Genomic DNA, 25,259 nt, shown 5'->3' with positions numbered 1-25,259 from the left:
CGGAAAACTTGTATTCAAATTCTCTGGAAATTTAAAAAATAAAACCCACTCTTGAGTTTCGAAAAACTTGAAATGAAAAATAGTAATTTTTTGAAGTTTTATTATTTAAACGAGAGTAAAAAGGTCATTTCACTTCTGATTTGGAAGTATAGGTATAATTAGTGAGGTAAAATTAGGGAGGTATGGATAAAAAAATTTAAAATTGAGTGTGAGATAATTTGGTATTAAAGAAAAAAAGATATATAAAAAAAATCCAAAAATTTGACCCAAATTATTTATATTTAAGACTAGAAAGAATAATATTGATATAGTACTTCAAATTTGGATATTTTCTCTAGAATAAAGGCAATAAATAGTAATAGGCATCTTATTTGCACCAATAGTTTGATAATATAAAAAGAAAACATTCTCTCAATAATAAATAAATAAATAAACAAATAAATGTCATTCGACACTTGAGCTAAACAAAAGATCCTATGAGCTGTCCAACATGTGACTTCATTGAATTTTCCCTTTCCATTACTTTTCTTACACACAGAAACAACATTAAAAGCAAACAAGAATAATAATAACAACAATAATATAGACAAAATTTCATTACTGTTATATGATATGAATATGATAGTATAATTTAAAAGCATCCCAGGAGTTTCTTTGGAGTGGTTCTAGTTGCATTGTATTTTGCAGCCATTTCCTCTGCCTTGAGAATTTCTTCACTACGTTTGGCTTCAACTATTGCTCTCTTTTCCTCTGCTTGCTTGTGAACCATGGCTATCTTGTTCTTCATTTTCTCTCCATATTCTGCTTTCTTTTTCTCCAATTGCTCCTGAAAAAATGTTCAAAATGTAATGCAATAACTCAATTTTATTCCTAACAACCATCTTAATTATTAAATATTTTTGACCCAATAATTTTGATTTTGATCCCTATATTTTTTAATCATTTTTAATCCTACATTTAGTAAAAGTGGTATATATATATAGTCCATCATCATCAAAAATTAAAAGAACACAATTCATGTATTATTCATGGACTTAAAAACAAATAAATTTTTTGTACATATCAAAATCAAATTTTATAAAATCAAATTTTATAAAGACCAAAAATATATTTAGCCTTCCTTAAAAAAAAAATTATATATTTAGCCTTGTTACATCTTTAAAAAATTAAATGCATTTTAATTTTGATTTTTTCATTAAAAACATATGCATAATGTTACAAAGTGGAAAATTGTACAATAAGAACATGGACACTTTCTTTTGTTGAGTTTTTTGGGACACTATTTTGTTTCTTAGAATAAAAAGGGATGGATCACCCTTTAAATGGATAAATACAAATTTTCTCTATGTAACAGTGTCAACATTTTGATCCTGTTTAAAGTTTCTTATTTAATTGATAATGATAAAAGCCTTGTGGTAATTCTTTATGTAGATTTTTCAAAATAAAAATCTCTATGTAGAAGGATTTCAATAGGTATTTGATCAAATTGACAAAAGCAAATTAGTAGTTGGATTAGAAGTTCCAAATATCTGGTAAGAACGTGACAAATGTAAAGAAAAAAAATCATTAAAAAAAAATAGCTCAAAAGTCTGCATTTTTTGCTGTCAATAAAGCATATTAATTATCATGTATCTTATTCCATGTAGCATCACAGCATAAAACCTTATCTTTATTTTTAAGGTTCATATCCTGATTATATTTTGTTTAGAACTTTAAAAAAATTTGCTTATCTGTTTGATAGGCCAACAACCATCACAATTCATGGCATCATGTTTAATGGTAGTTGAAATTTTGATGTATTTGGTTAACAATTTAGACCAAATATATCAACTTTTCAATAATTATTTTTGCTCATATTTTATCTCAGAGAGAGTAAAATAGAAAAAGAAAAGCTATCATCTTTAAATTAATAGCTATATTAGTAAAAAACTAACAATAGATTAAGTATTACCTCAATTTTTCTGAGTTGAGCTTCAATAGCTGCTTTCTTGCTGTTTTCCCAAGCAGCAACACTAGATAGCTGTTTCTGTGCTCTGTTAAAATATCACAACAATTGCTAAATTTTAGATTCTGAACATACAGAAACATAAAATAACATGATTTTCAAATGACACTTTAGAGTCTGTTTGCTATGAGAAAAATATTTCTTTTTTCCATTTTATGTTTTCATTTTTATTTGCAAAAATGAATAAGGCATCAGAGCCTATTAATTGGGTCACCCACCATTTATGTACACGCACTAGTACTGGTTGTGAGGGGTGTGATAAAACTCTATAAGAATTTATAAAGAGTGACACACCTCGATGTTTTAAAAATTGAATCGATCCAGGATATGGTTCAACGTCAATCGACATTATCTACGATTCGGTCATTCAAGTGATTTGGTCCTAGTTTGAGCCCTTAAAAGCAGTTGAACCATGATCCAAATATGTCACTGATTCGGTTTCTAAAACATAGCTTTGGACTTGGAACAATTTGTCTTGTTTTCATTAATCTATATTGTCTGTTTGTATGTCTATAATAACTAACAGCAAAACAAACATTAAAATAAGTAAATCCTTACTTATTATTAGCTTTGGTTTTTTCACTTTCTTCCCATGCCTTCACATTAGATAACCTTTTCTCTTTCTCTATTTCTGCAAGAGCAATATCTGTATACCAAAAAAATACTTCAAGCCACTTGTTTAGGAAGATAAATGCTATCACAAAAATTTGATGAGTTAATCATCATCTCTAGAAAGCATATTGGGAGAGAGGTTTCATAAGAGGAGTTAGTAAGTATAATCACATATTCATGTTACCAAGGAAGAGATAAATATGACAGCAAGAAACCTATGCATATATCAACACTTTCTTAGTGATTAGGGATTTGTTTCAATAAACAACTTAAGTGTTTCCAGCATAAGCGTTTACCATATAAGTTATTTCTTTAACAGAATATATAATAAAGTCAAATTATTTTCATAAAGTTGTAAGCTGCTTTCATAAGCTATACTAGAGAGATTACATACATAAGCTGAAACAACTTATGGATATATCATAAATTATTTTCATAAACTCTCTGAAATAGTCTCACAAATGTTAGCTGAAATAGTTCAAATCAATCAATCCAAACAAGTCCTAGACAGTGTGGAACATGAAGGATAATTCACAAATTGAAAATAATTCAAGTGTTTATAAAACTAGTAGCTCAGAATATTAATTGTAAATATTAAGATCAAATATTAATAAGGTAATGATAAAGCAAAGTGAAATTTGAGAAAATTCAACAAGACTAACCTCTATCAAGGGATCCACCTGTGGCTTTCTTTTGAACAGGAACTGGTGTCTCTGTAGACCAAACGAGAAAATTGTAAATAAAAGCAATGATCTTTAGGGTAGTTGCATCATCATTAACTGTAATGAATACATGATTCCTTTCTTTATTGGATTCCAATTAGAATGCTAACTTTCTTATTAAGTTCAATTATTTAAAATTTCCCATGAGAGTTGGTAAATGTTTAGATCAACTTTTCCTATAAACCAAATCATCCTTTGCCAAAAGAACTTTCATAACATGGTGGGGACAATATGTTTCTCATCAACTACAGGACCTAATGAAAATCACTTTTCGAGACAGGAGAGAATTTATTAATTTCGTATAGAACAAGAAATGATGTAACATGCTACAGAACACATATCCTAACACGGACACTGATCACGACATTGATACTGACACTCGATACTAGTAATAATTTAAGAAAATGAATTAATAAATATAATCAAGGTGTCGATGTCGGACACCGACATATGTTGTACTCCGAGACACACCGAGACACACCTTCGGTTAAAAGTGTATTCGGTGATACAGAGGTAACAAGCTTTGTTAGGAAAAAAAATTAGAATACTATAAGCTTAGTCAAATGCATATAAATAAATTCACAACTGCAAAAATTAATTAAGTTAGCTAGCGTCTGAATTTGACAGAATTGCAATCCATGATTGTAATTTTGACAAAATTTACACTTTAAAATTTTAATAAAATCACATTGTCTCTTTAATTTCTTCAAATTTATAAACCTGCACTAAATCTAGGTAGTACTATCTCTGAACAGAAATATAAAAAAAATAGTAATTAAAAAATGAATATATCTAATTTTAATTTAAGATTAACTATATCAACTTTTATCAACTTTTCAAATACTATTTTTGTTTATATTTTATAATAAACTTTTCAAATACTATTTTTGTTTATATTTTATAATAGATAGAGTAATTATTTATGTTGTCATAATGAGCATAGAAAAACAGTCAAACCAACTTTTGGAAGGCAAAGAAAATGAGGATAATCCATTAAAGAAGTCACATCATAGAAAGCATCCAAGATTAATAATTGAATGGCATGCCTAACAGATCATTGACTGGAGATGTGAAAAAGGCGTTTAAAAAAATTCCCAAAAACTGAAAATGAATTATTGTTAGAAGAAGCTAAAAATTGGGAATGGTCATTATCAAACAGCACACTCTACAGTAGTGACCAAAATTCAACAAAAAAATGAAGCAAAGCTTAAATTTTGATGACAACCCATAATTATAATTATTATTCGATGAAAACAACAAGCACTGATCAAAGCATCACAGCAAAGAAAGCTTAAATATAGTAAACTCAACCAACAATAGTACAAATTAAGCTCCAAAAGCCTTTGATAAAACATTACACACAAAAAACTCGATCTTTAAGACAATTACTATAATAAAACTATTAATTAAAGATTAAACAAAGAACCATACTTTCATTTATTTTCACTCCATTTTTTCCCAAAAGTTTTCTCACCAACCAAACTTCTAAGATTGTGTTTGGTTATGCCGTGCCAAAAATTGATTTTCACTAAGTAAATTTTTAATGTTTGAATACCTAAAATTAAGTTGAGCTATGCTAAAATTCAATTTTAAAAACAAAAACTACAAATTCTAAATTGAAGTCCAAAATGAATTATATTCGACAACAACCAAAATCTCACAAATAAATTTTGCAAGCTAGAAGAGTTAAACTAAATATAGGAAGAATTGTAAGCAATTGTGACCACAATATAAATATTTTAGCAACCACAATTTAAACTGTATTTGCCTAATTTAGTGACAATATCAAAGGTTTAGCTGCAATTACAATATAGAATCATGATCCACCACACTATGCCAAACTATTGATCAATTGGATTTTGAAAGCCAAAAGATTAAAAATTGAAACATGAAAGGAAGGAAAAGAAACTCACTCTCATTCTCCACAACAGCAAGAGCTTTGGTTTCCTCCGCCGCACTTGGCGGTGGAGCCAACGCTTTCTTATCAACGACATCAACCGGTGGCGCCTCAGCCAGCGGGGGCTCCGCCGGAGCTGGAACCGGAACTGAAACTGTTTCCTTCTTGGTTTGGAGTTCAGCCATAGCTTCGGAGTTTGGTTTGGTTAAAAATTAATTGAAAAAATAATTTATAAACAGAGAGAGAGAGAGAGAGAGAGAGAGGGTTAACGTTTGTGTTAATTTGAAAAGAACGAGAAGAAAAACAACGTATATGTAGCAACGGTTAGGATGAAACAAATATATTTTTAAAATAAAAAAGTGAGAGCAATCAAAATGCATAAATGTGTGAGCACCGTGTGTCGACAACCGTGTTACTATTTCTTTTAATTTTTTTCTTTTCTACCTTTAGAAGACTATCTATATCATCAAATAAAATATATCAAATATTAATTAAACTATCTCAATAATTTCATAACAAAAACTACTTAGTACTATATTTAAATATTGACATTTAACAATTTTGAATTAAAAAATAAAAGAAAAAAAGTATTGGATAAACGGTTGAGGTGAAAATGCCGACAGGTAATAAGTGTAAGGGATTGTGGCACGTATGAGTGAATGAAGTACGTGGCAGCAATAAAGTGGAAATGGAAATTGAATGAATAATGAATAATGAATAATGAATAATGGTGGACAACAACACCTTCTTCGGTTGGTTAGTCCCTTTAGATATATATGCATTAACGTGGGACCATGTTCTTTTTCAAATACATATCAATAATGTCATTAAATTATCTATGACTTGTTATACTCATATACTGTAGTTGTATTATTATTCATCTCTTGTACACATAAGTAGTGTACTGCTTTCATCTTAAAATATAATTCAAAATTGGTTTTATTTATTTATATTTTAAGATGCTTAAACTATTTGATTATATTTTTATGTTCATTTATTTATTGTGATAGATTAAGAGAATATTTAATGGACATTCACATAATTTCTAGATACATTGAGAGAAAGAACAACAAAAAACTAATATAATATATTAATGAGTGACAGAAAAAAAAGAAGTTAAATGAGAAAGAAAAAAAAAGCTATTCAAATATTATGGTTGAGATTTACTTTTAAGAATATATGTATCATACTGATAGGATTTGGGTAGAACATTGTAAATAGTCGTTCATGTACCTTTTTCGTATAGTTTATATTGTATGTAATTTACTTAGATCCGTTTTTAAGTTTCTAAAAATAATTTAAAATTTTATGATTAAAAATATTGTCTAAAACAATAATTTATGTAATATTTCTCTTTATATTATGACTAAAACAATAATTTATTAATATTAATTTAATAAAAATAAATGAAAAATAAATATTTATGTAATATTTTGTTATTTTTATAGGATGTTAATTACCGAATCTCTAAACGTATGATTTTTTTTAAACAATATTATCTTAAAATATTTATTTATTTTAAAATTAAATAATAATTTTATTAATTATATTTTCTGAAAAAAAAAATCAGAATAGACACCCTTATAAATGTTGTTTTAATGTATACATTAAAAGTAAATTTTTAAAATCCAAAACTCTTAATTTTTTACTTTCCAAAGACACATCCTAACTCATCACAACTTTCCAAAACAAGTTTATTGTCATTATAAAAGTACCTTCAAATCTCCAACTACACACCTTGTGCTTCTTTACATCTTCATCAACAAAAAGAGGTGACGTATTGTCCAGACACAATATATATATATATATTATAAACAAAATATACATGTATTAAGTAAGCAACATCTAAAAATATACATATACTCAATGCAAATGATTTCAAAATATCATATCCCCACAAGGCATTGTAGGTTTTTTCAAGCAACACAACTGCATAATAATGTGAAGTTCACTGACTATCACATACTCAAAATTCTGCTCGCAAAAATACGTGGGTTCCAACTAATTAAAGATGCACTACTCAACTATAAATGCAGATACTTTGATATTAAATCACAAATATTATGTGAGATTAAATTGTTAACAACGGTATATTTACATTTTTAAAAATCACTACTACATGTCACACACAACAACTATAATAACAAATCACTCAATGATATGTTAATAAAATATTTCAACATGTTATATAAATAATACTACACCTATGAAAATAAAATACATAGCCATGCAAGAAATTAATGAAAATGTGTCTTACCTTTTGAACAATGTTCTTAAAATTCTTAAATATTGTATTTTCTTCACAAGTTCTATATTTTCACAAAATAAATTATCACTTACTTAATGTCGAAACTCATGTATTTTTAACTCCCAAAAATATTTCCTACTTTCTTGGAGTCTAAAATCAACCCATTTAACTAAAAATGAAATTGCATTTTATTTCAAATTCAACCAAAAATAAAATTTTAGACTTACAACTTTTATAATTAACATCTAAAAGAAATAACTATAACAACCTTCAACACATTTATTATTTTATTTTATATTTAAACAAACAATTAAAAATTCAAAACAATAAATTTATGGAAAAATTATTTTTTATAAATAAATGTATTTATCCAAATACATTTCCTACTAATTCTAGAGATGTATCATTGCCTAAAATAAAACCAAACATTCAAAAAAAATCTTCAATGCCTTGACTCTTTTAAAAATTATTATCTTCAACCCTATATCTAATTCACAACTATTTTCTTAAGAAAAACGTCACTTTAAAGTTCTACTTAACTTTGAAAATGCAAGAATCAAGATATCTATTTTATGAAAGTTTCTCTACCATTTTGAAATTTCAACTAATATTTGAAATTGGCTTAAATAACAAACTCAAAACTTTAACTATCAGAATACTAATTTCAACACCCTAAAGCAATTTAAAATTAAAACTCACATTTTATCTTTAATCACTAAAAATAGAACTATAACTTACAAGTAAATGTTTTTAGTCAAGAATCAATACGCAGGTAACACATTTTATTTTTATAAAAAATTTAAATTTTAAACAAAATGTAGTAACTACTGGACAATAATCCAGCATTGAACAAAAACATACAGTTCTTCCAACTATCAAAACTTTAGAAATAAAACATACAGTTTTCATCATAAAATTGATACTTTAATCGACTAAATTTCAAGACTAACACTTTAAACCGATGATATATTAAACTGAATCAGAGAAAATATAAAACTATTAAAAATTATAATAGTATGACAAGCTTAATGGTATAAATAAAATACTATACTTTGAGAGTCAAATCAGAGTAACTTTTTTACACAACCATCTACAATCGATGCTAGTGTTTCTTATTGCACTCTAATGTAGCTGTCAATTTATTTGGGCTTTTTATCTTTTTCTTTTTGTTTTAAACCAATTGGGTGAAGCCCATATAATACAACACTAATTTATTTATTTCTTCTCCAACAAATGAATTATGTCACAATTATATTTCTACATTAACTTACAATGACACATATTTTTAAAAAAATAATCAGAACATAATCTGGCTAAAATATTTAGTTAAAATAAATTAATCACCACACACATATATATGCATTTCTAAACTAACAAATGAAGGCAAACTAAAATAATAACAACCATATAATAAAATTAGTGAAGAAAAATATAATCTCACACAAAATCTAAATTTGATACTATCAATATTTTTAATCAAATAAAAATAAGTCATATATATATATATATATATATATTTAAAAATTGTTAACTAAAATTAATATAAAGTTGTGGTAACTATGTAATAAAATTAAATGAAAGAGAAATGCATCTCACACATTATTAATAATAGAGACAAATTAATGGTCATACAGTTGTGTCTTACAAAATTCAACTTCTTGAACTGACGTCAATCAGATTATCGTTTTCTACCTTAAGACGGAAGGAAGTCATCAGCTTATACTTTTAATAAATGTCATTGATCAGTATTAAAATATCAAATTACTTTTAAATATGAATTCACAATATTTTATTGTGAATCGCTTATTATTATTTATGTTTTAACTAGTTAGTTAGACTAACTTACAATTAGTTAGAGTTCGTCATTTTTCTCACTCTTATATCTGTTATAGAGCTGATCAATATTATAAGCTCATTTTGTAGTATTGATTCAATGAAATCATTTTTTATTAGTTCTCTTAAAGTCTAATATGATATCAAAAGTTACTCTTATCTGATTTCTCTATTTTATTATTGAGTTTTCGCATGAACCTTCTCTTTTGAAGCTTCCTCTTCATTCTTTCATGGGTTTCCCACTCCCTCGTGGATGGTTCTAACCCCTTCACTATATTTCCTCGAGATAATCCCAATTTTCAACTTGTTTCTCACCCTCTTGATGATAACATCATTCTTGGAGCAAAGTCATGACTATGACTCTTATTTGCAAGAACAAATTTGATTTTGTGGATCGTTCTCTCCCTAAATCTGAAATTGGCAACCTTAATTATGCGACACGACAATGTAACAACAACATTTTCTTAGCTATTTAATTCACTCTCCAATAAACGAATCAAATGCTCCAAGACCACAAGAGACTATGATATCACATATTCGCTCAAAAGACAATAAATATATAAGTCTCCATTCTTATATATCAAACATTTAACTCATTTTTAATATAAACGCTCAAAGATAAATCCAGCCGTCCCCAATTTTGTTTCTAATAATTTTTTAACTTAAAAAAACTATTATTACTTATTTGCAAATTATATAATTGTGATTGTTTTTGGCATTCTTTTCAATTTGAGTTCTACATTGGTTCACCATTCATTTATATAATATTTTAAGTAAAAGCAAGTTGGTGTCAAACGCCCTAACAAAGACCGACTTCTAAATATAGTAATTATTTTTGACAAAACTAAACAAACAACGTTTTGGTTTTTATCTTAAAAAGATAAATACATTTTTGTTAATATAAAATCTATCTATCTATCTGTCAAAGTCCAATTAGCTTATCCACGCAACACCTCACATTCAACATCTTCTCTATATTTTAATTGGAAAAATCGGTTAAAGGGATAAGACAACGTAAATTGACTAATAATTTCAATAATTTTTTCTTTACATTCATTTTTGAATTAATTTCCGGTTTAAATCTTGCAAGTATAATTAATTATATAAACATAATAGTAAAAAATTGAAATCAATGATTAATTACATCAATTCATTTTAAATGGAGTAATAATAATAAAATAGATCGATTGACATGTACCATCATATTATGAATTGAAAAAGAAAGTAAGGTAGAAAGCAAAATAATTGACGCATGCCTTGGTGTAAGCCTTGATTTGGAAGACAATATAGTGTTTGCTAGCTAATAAAAATTAAATTTCAAAAGTAAATGAATCTTTGATGTTGTATATATTTTTTTAATTGGAATACAAAATACAACATATATATTGAGCAAGATAAAACTACTCTTTCATTATGAATGTATGTTTTCCTTTTTAATGAATGATACAAATTTTGATTTCTCGTTTTTTATTCTTTTATAATAACTATTAAGAATTATATATTTTGTGATCTTATATAATTGTGTTAGTTTTACAAATCTTATAGTTGATGTTTTTTTATTATTCAAAGTGGTACTAATATTTATTTTACAACGAATATACCAAATTATATAATTCCGATTATTTTGTTTCACTATTCAATTTTGATTCTAAGTGAAAGAAAGTTGATGGAAAAGCCACAGTAAAGACCGACTTAATTGGAAATATATAGATTTATTTAAACTAAATTCATAATTGGAAATATATAGATTTGTTTTTTGAAAGAGATATATGATTGTTGATTGTTTGTGACAGATCAAATTTAAAGTAAATTTCTTAGGTTAATCAAATTAATGATTTTTTAGGAAAGTTTTCAACGCTGGAAAATGCCAATTAATCGTGGCGACAACATCAATTCGTTTGAATCAAATAGGCAAAAAGATTAACAAAGTGTTGCTTTATATATAAAAAATGTGTTGCCAACGAAATACTCTTTAGGTACAATGCCACCTATATTTTTTTCTTTATATATATATACTTTATCTTTTTCATAATTTTCAAACATAATCAGTTATTATGTAATTTTAATTTATTATATGTTATACTTTTCCTCAAACCTCTTGCTTACATGACTTTTTAATATTATGAATAGAATTTTTTACAATTGTAAATTGGATATCCAAAAAATTGATTAATTTTAAACCACATTTATTTGAGTTAAATTAGACCAATTTTTTAAAAAAAGTCATTCAAAATAAACAAAATCACATGCCATTTTAATTTTAAACCACATTTATTTGAATTAAATTAGAATGATTTTTTAAAAAAGAATCATCCAAAATAAACCAATGCGATTTTAATTTTTAAGCGGAATATATATATATATTTTTTTCTTTTGGTTCAATGATTGATTTAAACTGTAGCGAATAGCTTTAATTATCTCATAGTGCATACTTTCAACATAATAATTAAATAATATTCAATTATTAAAATGCATGTTTGGTATCGTTATAATTATATTAAGTCATATCGTGATTTTGACAAATTACTATAATACTAAATATAAACATAATATGATTGAAATGGATTTAGAAGTTTGATTATGTTTTAATTTTTTTAATTAAAGGACTTTTGGTTGTTATTGGCGAGTTGTAAATCTTTCTCCTAAGTTAATGTCTAAATTAAAAATTCAATTAAAATTTCAACCGAACATCAAATTTTCATAATTAAAATGTCAAATAATTGTACTTAAGTGAACTATTTCGTCACCCTCAATTAACAACACTTCTAAGTTTACTTCTAGTTTTTTATTTTTTATGGGTATTATAATTAAAATAAATAAATAAATGTTATTAAATTAATTTTATTGATTTGAATATGGGATCACTTTCTTAAAACTTCTTGAGCATCATCTAACTTACAAACTAAATTATTTATGCAAGATATATTATAGAAATTTTGTTAGTGATAAATTAAGGAGAAATATATTTTAATGTTTTTTAAGATGAAATAATATTTTCTGAGTAATATTAATAATAAAGATAAAGAAAATGACTTAGATAATATTATATATTAAAACTAAAATAATGAAAATATTAATGGTAAGGATAAAACCTAAAAAAAACATCAAGAATTAAAATCAAAACCGATGAAAAATGAAAATCACAAAAAACCATAAAATTAAAAGTTATGATTCACATTACAAATACGGTACTAGATACTAGTATGAATACAAGGTATGGTATTCTAAAAAAAGTTAGATATAAATATGTCAATAAAAAGAATATAATTATATAACTTAATTAAAAAAAATAAATTATCCAATTCAAAATATTAATTATTGATTAATTATAGATACTAATCGACCATCCAAAAAAGAAAAGTATCGTCGAAGACAGCTAAATTACGTTGGAAATGTTGTGATTTTGAGATGAGAAAGATGCCAATAGTGCTTTCTTGCACTTTCCATCTTTTTTTCTTTCTTAAATCAAACGTGTCGTCCAATTACTGATATAAAAAAAAGGTGTTGTCCAATTAATTAAAGAATTAAACTACACATTAAAGTTGCATGTGTAATTCACGTCTTTGTTAGTCCAATTTATACATGCGTGGGTAGTCCCCACTTGGTCTTAATTAAGTCAGTTTAAAGACACACACTTCTTAAAAAACTGAATTAAATATCAATTAATTCTTCGCTTATTTTATAAGTTTAATTTAATTTTTTAACTTTTAAATTAGTTAAATTGGTTCTTTAATATAAGTTATTGGTCCCTTTTGCTAAATTAGTGGTAAACAATGTTAAATCTTAGTGACGTGGTATATAAATTATATCTATGAAAGTTTTCTCCACCCCACTTTTTCTTTTTCAAATCAACTTATGATTCACAAAAATTCAGTTTTTATGAATATGGTAATCAAATTCAGTCATGTTCTTCCACACAACCTTCAGCCAATCTTGCCAAAAGTTTTTGGAATTGTCCAAATTAATTATGAGCTATGTTGCCCATTTTTTATTCTCCATTTTTTTTGTTCTAAATTTTTATTCAACACTATTTATTTTACTTTATTCACGACCATTAATTAATTTGATTTTTACTAAGATAGTAAACGTAAGATGCCAAATTGTATTACTAGACATAAGTTAAAAGATCAATGTGACTCTTTTTAAAATGGCTAAATTACATTCGTGGTCCTTTAACTTAATTTCAGGTAATGTTTTAGTCTTTTATCTTTTTTTTCTTCCCGATTTAGTCATTTATTCCTAAAAATATCAAATAAAGTATGAAAATATGAGTTTATTTGAAGATTTGTGTTACGAATTTGATGAAATTTGTATTATATTAAAAAATATAATTAATTTTATGAGTTTTGATTGAATTTTTTTTGAATTTTTGTATAAAAAAGGATATAATTGTTGAAATTTTAAAACATAAAATATCAAATTGTCACTTAAAATTAAAATAAAGGACCAAGTCGAAAAAAAAAAAGATAAAGGACTAAAACGTTACCTGAAATTAAGTTAAAGGACCACTAATGTAATTTAGCCTTTTAAGACTAAACTGAACTTTTAAAATAAGTTAAGTGAGTGAATATATATTTAAGATTAAAAATTTATTGATCAAGTGAATTAATTTCAATGATAAAATTAATTTTATTTTTTAAATTATTATTATTATTATTATTGTAGTACTAGTATGTAGTTAATAGAGTATGCTTCGATGATTTGACCGCAAAAAAATTATTTAGCTAATACATTGAGTTATGATAAATAATAATATGGTAGTGAAAATGTTTACTATGTTATTTAAATTAATAAATAATATGAAACAAATAAATACTTCGAACGTTTAAATTTGATTTTTTTTCACAATTTAAAATTTTATTAAATAATAAAAAATTAATTCATTAGGAAAAGTGTGCAATTTAGTTAACTCATTGATCATAGCACATATTTCTAGCTTTTTACTTTCGTATTTTAAAAGTTCTCTATAGTTTATAATAATTTTTTAGTTTGGTTCTAAGCTTTGGGTTGAAATTGAATTAAAATTTTATTTTTTGCATTTTGACCCTTACTCGCTCTGTAGGCCATAACTTGAACTCTGGATATCAGATTAGCGCATGCGAGCAGGTTTTGGAAAACTAAACATCAGAGCTACAATTTTTGTGTTGGAATAAAAGTCCAATGCCGAACTTTACCGGTCCTAAATTGCAAATTTCTTAATCTGGACTTTTGTAATAACTTTAAATAGCGGATCGCTTGTTTTTAAAGCCCAAAATCGAGTATTATATATTGAGAGTTTTCTTTCCTTTCTGAGACATGAAATTTTCGGATTTAGATTGAGAAAAAATATACACGCTTTTTATTTTAATTTTATGGAAGGCTAATTTCATAAGATTAATCCATGAGTTCAGAGTTCGATCAACACATTTAGATTCAGGTTACACTGTCAATTTCGCTTCATGATTCTATTTCTATTTATTTGATTATATTAATATTCCGATTGCTTAAGTTGAATTTCAATAGGATCAATTAAATTCATTTGACAAAATTTGGTTTCGGTTTCTAATTTAAATTGAATTATAATTTTGCGACGCTTGATTGTTAATTGTAATATTTCGATGATTCTGATGTTTAATCCAATCAAAGAAACCGAATTCATGTAAGATTGATTACGCTTGTTTGATCAAGTTTATAGTCAAATAAGAATAGAATCTCGAATTAGAAATTAAACTCATTGAATCTATGATAGGTCTCAAACTCAAATCAGTGTATTAATCGTTTTGCTCATCTATTAAAACAAAAATCTAAAATACCTATTTTTAATTTCAACTTTCAATTTGGCTAATAATATTGAATCAAAAGTCCTTGTAAAACGACTTGAGGTATTACCTCTATCTACATTTTATCAATTGTATTTGACCCGTGTGCGATAACGAATCAAATTGACGCCGTTGACGAGGATTCTAAGTTATTTCATCAAATTATAGGTTAAACCAATGAACCATTGGTTCAATTTATTATAAGAGTAAGGTATAAACTGAATTTCTTGTATTATTGATTGAGGGATTTTTGTATTTATACAATGTAGAAGCTGCAGATTTAGAATACGATATGTAAAGAGAAAATAACTCAAAAAACTAAGTTAATTGAATTACATTATCCAATACCCCCACAAATTGGAGAGTAAATGTTAATAACTCCCAATTTGGATAATATAAGATGAAATTGTTCAGGGTTCGAAGAAGATGAGTTAGTTGAACTTGTAATTTATTGTCAAATGTGATAAGTGATTTACATATATTTCTCCTTTTCATAGAAGGTTGAACTAATTGAATTTGTTCAAAAAATAATTAATTATGTTGACAAATATTTTTATCCATCATAAATTAGTGGAGAAGTTTAAACAATATAGTTAGGACACTAGTTAACAAAATCCATATTTTAATAATGTGTTTAGGCAAAAGTATTTTTGGTATTGAAAGATATATTATAAAGGAGAGGGGTATGAGTATACAAAGGTGGGGCGGGGATAGGAGTGCAATTGAAAAATGTAAAGGGCTGGTTTCGAAAGTCTAAAAGCAAAAAGCTATCAACCTTTTTGAGCTTATGGTTGAAGTCTAGTCCAGAGATCTCATAAGTCATAACTAACCTATCTTAGAAAATTATACATATCTACTTTCACACTTATACTCTTATCCCATATTTTATATAAAGTATTTATTTTATTCTCTCTTCTTGAGAAATATTTTGTTTTACGATCACTAAATTTAATTTGATTTCGAAAAACTTAAAAAAAAAAAAGTTTTTTGAAACTCATGTATTTAAAAAAATTTAATTTTGTGTATTGCAAAACATTTTTTAATTTTTTAGTATACAAGTGTGTTTTGGTACGATTGAGGGTTTAAACCTTAAACTCTAACCTTTGTGTATTAAAAAACTTTTTCTCGATAAACTCTAACCTGTGTATCAGAAAACTTTTTTTTTCTGATACACATGTATTTTTGAAAATTTGAATTTTGTGTACTGAATTTTTTATTTAAGTTTTCCAGTACAAAGTTCAATTTTCTTTTAAAATTATTTAAAAAAATATGTTTATCGGAAATTTAGTGAGATTTAATAATTTTTTAGAAAAATAAAAATAAAAATAATAAAATGAATAATTTATATTAAATGTGGAATAGAACTATAAGTGTAGAGATACATATGAAAAGAACGAAGATTTGTCTCACGTACAAATTTTAAGTTTGTGAGAATATTCTATAAATCTTAGACATAAAAGACCTTAATTAAAATAAATGTATATGTAAAGTATATATTATACATGTATTTCTTCCTCATTTTTTCTATAACACTAGTGTATTTCCAAGTCCTTGCGTTTGAATATATATAAAACTATTTTTCGTGTTGTGTTATGTACAATATTTATAAAAAAATTATATATTTTATTATCATAATTTTATATATTAGGTTATCTTCTTATTTCTTTCTTTGAAATTAGAAATGAATAATTTAAAATAATTTTTTGGTTTAAACTCTTTAAATTTGTTTTCTTTCAATTTATTTTAATTTAAATAAATAATTTCTACATAAATTTAATTTTTTTATCATTTTTTTTTTTGTGATTTCTTTGTCTGGTGCTTTGAGGTTTTTTCATTTTATAAGGTGCTTTTCAATTTTCTCGTTTTTGTGTGATGTTTATTTTAGTTCAGATTGACATAATAATTTTGATCCATAACAAATTTCAATCAATGACTATTAACTTTACAAACCGAGAGACATATGTGTTTTTTGAATATTTGAATTTTATCATATTTTTTGATATATTGTCGTTTTGCGCCGTTAATTTTGGTGTTATGAATTTTGTTTCCATATTCATTATTTTTGTTTTTAACAAATATAACTTTATATTAAATCGATGTATTCTACAAATTTAAATCGATGTATATTATTTTTAGTAAAATAAAAAACTAATATAGAATAAAAACGTATATAAATTAAATTTAAAAAGTGATCTATGTTAATAAATAAAAATTGACTCATTAGAATACGTAATTTATGAAATCTAACTTTTTATTTCTCCGTAAAATATCAATCAATAATATATATATATATATATATATATATATATATATATATATAAATAAATAAATAAAATGAATGTAACAAAAAAAAAAAAAACTAATATAATGAACATAATTTTTGTCATAAAAAGATTTAGAAAGAATTTAGACATACAAATTAATTTCTTACAAACACACAATTGATTAAAATCAATAATTTAATCACATAGTTAATTAATAAATTAATTTCGTTTCTATGTCCATTCTCAAATTTTTTATTTATTTATAGAAGAGATTTTTTAATCTAGCAAATTTGAAAAATTCTGAAATTACTTTAAAAATATTATTGCTTCAAAAATAACTAAAAATCAAATAGATGGATAAAGATCAATTTCGAAAAATTAAAAAATGAAATAATATTTTCTAAATTTGAATAATTAAATTAAATAATTAAATTTTATTAAAAATATTATGTAAAATAAAATTATAAATTACTAAGAAATGATAAGAAAAAAAAATAGATATTGAGAGTTTGTTGAGAATAATTTGCTTTGAGGTGTTGTCTAATTGGTAGACCTTGCTATTTTTAGTATTTTCATTTTAATATTATTATATTTGCTCTTGATTTTTTGTTATCATAAAATTAATTTTACTAAAAATAGTAAGGGGTCCATTTTAAAACCATTTTTTGAAAAGCCTATATAAGAGGCACTCTTGCTTGAGGGTCGGCCTAAGGCTGAAGTTGGTAAAGATAGAGTTTTAGGTATCAAAATATAATTAATTTTTTTATATATATTTAGGTGTCAAAAAAATAAAAATATTTAAGTAGGAAGACAAACAGAAGTTCTCATAATTATAAAAAGATACAACTATTGATAAACACAAAAAATGTATAATTTAAATAAAATCATAGTATAATATTGTTGTTAGTATTAAAAAAGGCTTCTATTTTTTATAATAAAAAATAATTTTTTATTTATTTATCAAGACTTTACTTTACAATTTGCTTTAAGCTTTAATAAATATTGGACCGGCCTTGTTTTCCTTTGATAAAATAAACTTTTTAAAAATAAAGTGAAAAATTAATTTAACTCCATTTCATTCGAACAATTTTTATTTTTAAAATTAATTTTGAAATAATAAAAGTAAATGTATTCTATATATAACTCAATTGATAGTTGCAAATATATTAATATATAAGAGTTCAGAATTGAACTCTTAATTCTTCACTTGTCTACACTTATGTTGTATGAATCTAACACCAAATTAGTTGACATATTTAATTAAAATACTTTGCATCTCATAAACACAAGAAATGTTTAATTTAAGTAAAATTATAAAAAAAAATATTGTTGTTAGTACTAAAAAAAGTATCTATTTTTTTTTTTTTAATCAAGACTTTCTTTTATACTTTGTTTTAAGCCTTAATAAGTGTTGAACCGACCTTGTCTTGCTTTGATAAAAAAAAAACTATTTACAAATTAAGTGAAAAATCAATTTAACCCCATTTCAGCTGAACAAATTTTATTTTCAAAATTAACTTTCAAATAATCATAACAAATGTGTCATAAGTACAACTCAATTGATAGTTGCAAATATATTAATTAATATGCAAGAGTTATGATTTGAACTTATAATTATTCACTTCTCTACACTTATGTTATGTGAGTTTAGCACAAGACTACTTGACCAAAAAAAAAAATGATCACAACAAACTTCAAAGATAAATTTTAGGCTTAATTGTAGTTTTATTCCTCTATTTTTACCAATTTGTAAAATTAGTTCTTGTATTTTAAAATTCGACAGTTTTGATCACTCTATTTAAACTTTTAACTAAAAAAATTGTGATTTAACATATTTTAAATGTGGTGACATGTGTTACGATGATGTTGAATGATTAATACTCGTGAGATTGCAATTAAGGACTCTAAAAACTTTAGTTTTAACTTGTAAAATTATTTATTTTTATAATTTAATTAATAACATATAAATGATTAATACATGTAGTTGATTTTACGCCAGTAATTTATATGTTACAACATTTAAAATATGTCAAATCATGATTTTTTTAGTTAAAAAATCTGAGAGATATAGACCAAAACTGTTAGATTTTAAAATAGATGAATTAATTTTATGAATTAGTAAAAAAAAGGAACTAAAACGACAATTAAATCTAAATTTTAATTATTTTTAGTTAGACTTTTTACAAAATTCTTAGGTCATTTTGTTTGAATTGGTCTAGTAGTAATGAAGATTCACACCTCATACTTCACATGTATAATATTATATTCTGATAGCTAGAATCAGAAGGACATTCTGAGATTTGTTTATAAGTTTATTTTCCATGAAGTCAACGATACATGATGCTAATTAATAATTGACATCTTATGAAAATTGATTTGAAACTTAGATGGCCATAAAAAAATTCCAAATTTATTTCCTAATTTTCTTTGCAAGTTATGGCATGCTAATTCCAACAAGGTGCCTTGGTAATATATGCCTACCAAAAGAACACATTGCATTATTTGTATTTGGAGATTCATTATTTGATGTTGGAAACAATAATTACATCAATACCTCTTTTGACAATCTTGCAAATTACTCACCATATGGGGAAACCTTCTTCAACTATCCAAATGGTAGATTTTCTGATGGACGTGTGATTCCTGATTTCATAGGTAATAATTAATATTCATAATTAATACCTCAGTAGTAAGAAATTACTCTTAATTAATAAAAATTATTGTTTGCAGCTGAGTATGCTAAGGTACCTTTAATCCAACCATATCTATTTCCTGGTTCTCAAAATTATATTGAGGGAATCAATTTTGCATCAGCAGGTGCTGGGGCTTTAGCAGAAACTCATCAAGGGCTGGTTTGTTTTATGTTGCTAATTTTAAGATGCTTCAATTGTTAATTTTTTTTCTACTACTAATCCTATTTGCATATAGAAAAATAAAATTGTAATATTTGAGTACTGGTACATTGTTTGATAACTTTTTTCCGGGTAAAAATTAATATTATGTAGATGATTTCTATAATATATCTAAATAATGTATAAAATTATCTACTTTATGTAGATGATAGTAATTTTGAATCCAACAATATTGAGTTGTGCAAGGACTTATAAATACAATTTAGTTGGTAACTGCAAAAACATTTGATATGTTAAGTGTGAATTGGAACATGAAATACTCTTCTTTCTCATATTTAATGTGTGTCAGCTAGGCTTGTTAGAAAAAAAAAGTATTGAGTTGTGTAAGTTTCTAGTAAAGAATTATTGGATGATATGGTATTTTGATGTTTTTCTAGGTGATTGATCTAAAGACTCAATTGACTTATTTCAAGAATGTCAAAAAGGAACTGAGGCAAAAACTAGGAGATGAAGAAACCACAAGTTTGCTAGCCAGAGCTGTTTACTTGATTAACATTGGAAGCAATGATTATTCAGTTTATTTGTCTGAAAAGTACACTCAACAAAAATATGTACACATGGTAGTTGGTAATCTTACAACTGTGATTCAAGTATGTAAAACTTACTTTACTTCTATATTTTTAAAATATTTTAAATTACGATTGCAGTCGTAATTGAGGCTAATACTGTTGGAGAGATCTTTAAAACCGTTGAATTGCAGTTTCGGACTGCAATTTAAAATCACGATATCAAAGTTGATTTACTTGACAATGTTTATATATAATTAATTTTGTATACCATTTTAGTGGTTTATCTATGCAATCCATATCAGGGAATACATGAAATGGGAGGGAGGAAATTTGGGGTTCTTAACCAGCCATCTACAGGTTGTTTTCCAGTCATCAAGGCAGTTGTAAATGGAACTAAAGGTTCTTGCTTGGAAGAGTATTCAACACTTGCCAAATTGCACAACAATTTGCTTGTTGTGGAACTTCACAAGTTAAAGAAACAGATCAAAGGATTTAAATATTCATATTTTAATTTCTTTGATTTTTCTTTTGAAGTCATAACCAACCCTTCAAAATATGGTAGGTAATGGCATATTTTTTTTATAGCTTTATTAATTCAGCATTGTTACACCATTCAATAATTTTTTTTTAATCAGATATATGCATTATAAAACTCATTATTAGTCCATCAAGTAAATTATATATGTAAAATTGAATTTTGATATAATTTTATAGATATGGTTTATATGATATAATTTTCGATCTAATAGAGAGTTTTGTATTACAATTATATGTTCACTATATTTTTTTTAAGGATGGATGTAGCAGTATAGATTTGTATAACTTGATCTTACTTTATAATTATAATATTTGTGGCTTGATTTGATGATGAAAAGGTTTTAAAGAAGGAGGAGTGGCATGCTGTGGTAGTGGCCCTTACAAAGGATATTTTAGTTGTGGAGGCAAAAGAGGAATAAAAGATTATGACTTGTGTGAGAATCCTTCTGAATATGTGTTCTTTGATGCTGTTCATCCTACTGAAAGGGCTAATAGGATTATTTCCCAATTTATGTGGAGTGGAAATCAAAGTATTGCTGGCCCATACAATCTGAAAACACTATTTGAAGACTAATTCAATCATATATGCTTACATAAATTTAGTTGTTTGTATCAGAGGACTAAGTAAATGTAACTTATATATATATATATATTTATATTGATATTTTTTTTAAAGTAAATTATATTACATTTAAGTGTGCAATGATAAATTCTTCATTGATTTTGAATTAATTAAATAATATATATATATATTAATATTTCTAATATCTTAAAATTTGGAGTAGAAATATAATATAAAAATGTCATACAACTTTTTAGTATTGGACTCATGGTTGTTTTTCTATTCCACTCCTTCAACATATTAAAAATTACTTTTCTTAATACAATGTGTCATTTTCATGTTCCATTATGTGTGGTGTATTGTGTGTGAATATAAGTAAGAATTTGAAAAAGTGATATTGAATATTATATATAATTGAGAGGACTTGTATATTTAATTTCAAGTTTTAGATGAAGACGTAATATTCACTTCATTTATACGGTTACTCTTAGGTTAATGTCAATGGTCAGACTTATTGATGTGAGTAATGAAACTCATTTATGTAGTTAATTTTAACTGAATGTGATAATTTTACAAACTCTTTTGTAATCTAACACATATTTATAAGATATTTTTCATTATATATAATATCATATTACTTAATATTATTTGAAAAATGCTATCAAAGGTATTGTTTAATAAACTTAAAATAAAAAATCTTTAACAAAATTCATGTATTTAATTAATTAAAAATTGATATATTTAATCTTTTAATAAATAATATTTTTATTTAGAGTCAAAAGTTTGCGCGCTTATCAACAATATAAGGAAAACAAAAATAATTTTACTTATAATTAGACAAAAATAATAAGTGCACGTTGAGTGATCTTCACATCCTTTCAGAGAAAATAAAACAAAAGTTTGTAGCAAAAAAGAATAATAATAAAGCAAAAGAAAAATGTAACAATCTGCAGACAAGAATGTGAATGTCACTCAATGAGTGTTAAATAAAAAAAATATAAAAATTACATATATGGATTTTCTGGTGAAAACTAAATGATTATTTGTTGCGATGATTGATTTTATATTTTAGCAATTATCCTAAACATAAAAATGATAGGACTATTTTTGGTATTAAAATATATTTGAAATAGGAGGTTTATTATATTGGTCAACAAATAGGGGGTATGAGTACTAAAAACTGAGGTGGAGATAAGAATGCCATTGAAAATATAGAGGCCCGGTTCTGAAAGCCCAAAAAGTAATAAGTTATCAACTATGGGCCTATGGCAGAAGCCCAATCCATTGTACTCACCACTCTCCTCTCTGACTTGAGTCTTCTTCATCACAGTGCAACGGATTCAGTGCTATTGCTAAGCCATATCCATGGCTTCTTCAGAGGGAATGAGTTTGGGGCAAAGGGTATCTGAAAAGGTTATTTCTTTATACAATTCTCTTCCAAAAAAAGGAAAACCTCAAGGTCGTGAAGTCACTGTTTTGGCTGCTTTTCTTCTCTCTTCTCCTTCCAATGGTTCTCTTCTTACTCTTTTCTCTTTCCATTTCAATACCCATTTAACAATTTTTTATTTTTTAATCAAAATTACAAGAAAAAAGTAAACTTTTTGTTTGGGGTTCTGAAATTTAGTTTTTTGGTTTTGGGGTTTAAGAGTTGAAGGTTGTTGCACTTGGAACTGGAACAAAGTGTATTGGACGTTCTCTTTTGCGTCCTTTTGGTGATGTTGTTCATGATTCTCACGCTGAAGTTATAGCTAGAAGAGCTTTGATCAGGTTTCCTTTCTATTCTTTTTTCTTCTTCTTTTTAATGTTATGTTTTTTTTTCTGAGTAAACAACTTTTTAAGATTTAATATGTGGTGTCACTATAGTATGTGAAATTACAAAAAAAAAACATATAGCTGAGTGTGTCTTTTGCTTTTCAGTTTGGTACTAAAATGTATTTTTTTAGATAGATAGTTTGGTCTTAGAATATGTCATTTGTTTGTCAGTTTGGTCGATAAAACTACTGACATAAGACACACTCGGAGATCTTTTTGAAGTTTCATTTTGGGACTGTAATGAGTATTTACTCTATTTTTTGTAATGTTTTTTTATTCTTCAAATTTACTATGCAACTCATATTCTTCATATAATCAACTTGGAGTTGGAATTTCTACTATTTTAACCAGTTTGTGCTAATGTTTTGAACATTTGTAGTGTAGACTTCTTTGTGTATCATAATCATGTTCCTTAATACATTCTTTTACATTTCATTTTCTAAAGTTTTATAAAAATATAGGGTAGTGTACTACTCTTTATTTTCAACAAGGTTTTCAACCGCGGTTGCTTAGAGATTCTTCATATTGGGGAGAATTGCAGCTGATGCGGCTTAAATTGCATATTTGAAGACATCAAAATACTTGATGCTGCAGCTGAGACCACACTTGCAAACCTTTTTTTAAAACATTGGTTATCGATTAACAGAACATCTTGCTATGTTAGAAGATATTATTTCATTTGTTTCTATTTACACCAGGTTCTTCTATACACAGATTCAATATCTTTCTGAAACTAGTAACAAGTCTGCACCTAGCAGTGGAGGCAAACGGTTGAAAGTTGATGATAGCAACTTAGCGTTTGAGTTGGACACAGGGTGTCTTAATAGAAGGAAATATACCTTGAGAAAGGGTTGGAAATTACATATGTACATATCACAGTTACCATGTAATCTAATTAATCACTTTCACCCTTTTTTCTCTCTTTAGTTAATTAATCATCAAAATCCTTCCTTTGTTTGTTACTATGTGAGTTAGGTTCAAGGGTGATTTTCTTTTGTGTAGGTGGAGATGCTTCACTGAGCTCGCTTGTCACTCCTTCGGAAAGTGTGCCTTTAAGAGAAAGTGATTCACATTCATCATTAAGTAAGCTATATTTTAATTTAGATATAATAACATGACTAAGGCAAAAAAGATATAGCTTAGATAATGGATTTAGATATGCAATAATTTGTTGAGTATAATGAAAAATTGGTAGAATTTGAAGGATTTTTGAAGGATATAATAATAGGGTTGAGGAAGAGTAAATTTAGATTATTTTTTTATTTTAGAGTGAAATGTGCTTTGATTGGTGAGTTTTGAGCTGTAGAAGGGGTGAAACTATTTAGTCGACTTATAGTAGAAAATAGGAATTTGAGAGTTGAGTAGAATTAAAGTGATAGAGACATAAACATAACAAGTAAAATTTGAAGCATCAAATTTGCTTAAAAATGATTGTAAGATCAAAATTACACATTAGCTATAATAAAGGAGCTAAATATACAATTAAACCAATATTTAAATACCTAAGCACTTTCTGAATTGCAAATATTTTTGTTGTATGTATCTCTT

The 25,259-nt window shown here is 25.8% G+C and overlaps 3 protein-coding genes across 6 annotated transcripts in view; 2 read left to right on the top strand and 1 right to left on the bottom strand.

The window, feature by feature from the left end:
• Positions 1-477: 477 nt before the first annotated feature.
• LOC101514413 (remorin-like) lies at positions 478-5,535 on the bottom strand. Its single transcript, XM_004510749.4, has 5 exons — positions 5,253-5,535; positions 3,280-3,330; positions 2,564-2,651; positions 1,952-2,033; positions 478-826 (listed from the first exon to the last, which is right to left on the bottom strand). Exons 1-5 carry the CDS (start codon positions 5,419-5,421, stop codon positions 632-634), a joined length of 585 nt encoding a protein of 194 aa, XP_004510806.1. The 5' UTR covers positions 5,422-5,535; the 3' UTR covers positions 478-631.
• A 14,141-nt stretch (positions 5,536-19,676) lies between these two features.
• On the top strand, positions 19,677-22,017 carry LOC101515067 (GDSL esterase/lipase 5-like). 2 transcript variants are annotated; one of them, XM_073370846.1, is made up of 5 exons: positions 19,677-20,034; positions 20,110-20,123; positions 20,669-20,881; positions 21,103-21,358; positions 21,676-22,017. In XM_073370846.1, exons 1-5 carry the CDS (start codon positions 19,767-19,769, stop codon positions 21,909-21,911), a joined length of 987 nt encoding a protein of 328 aa, XP_073226947.1. In that variant the 5' UTR covers positions 19,677-19,766; the 3' UTR covers positions 21,912-22,017. The 2 variants fall into 2 exon arrangements, with proteins under 2 accessions (XP_073226947.1, XP_004510808.1); XM_004510751.4 differs by having other exon boundaries at positions 19,682-20,034; positions 20,110-20,231.
• Positions 22,018-23,214: 1,197 nt separating this feature from the next.
• Positions 23,215-25,259, top strand: part of LOC101515616 (tRNA-specific adenosine deaminase TAD1) — a 4,212-nt gene continuing 2,167 nt past the window's right edge. For 2 of the 3 annotated variants that reach the window (XM_004510754.4, XM_073370756.1), the window contains exons 1-4: positions 23,215-23,409; positions 23,546-23,666; positions 24,410-24,597; positions 24,714-24,794. In XM_004510754.4, the coding sequence (XP_004510811.1) occupies positions 23,265-23,409; positions 23,546-23,666; positions 24,410-24,597; positions 24,714-24,794 (535 nt within the window). In that variant the 5' untranslated portion in view covers positions 23,215-23,264. The remainder of the gene's footprint in view (positions 23,410-23,545; positions 23,667-24,409; positions 24,598-24,713; positions 24,795-25,259) is intronic. The other variant, XM_004510753.4, reaches the window with a different exon arrangement.

The sequence above is a fragment of the Cicer arietinum genome, chromosome 7, assembly GCF_000331145.2.
Source record: "Cicer arietinum cultivar CDC Frontier isolate Library 1 chromosome 7, Cicar.CDCFrontier_v2.0, whole genome shotgun sequence".
Taxonomy (NCBI): Eukaryota; Viridiplantae; Streptophyta; class Magnoliopsida; order Fabales; family Fabaceae; genus Cicer; species Cicer arietinum.
The sequence above is the reverse complement of the archived record's forward strand: the minus strand, read 5'-3'. Positions and strand labels throughout refer to the sequence as shown.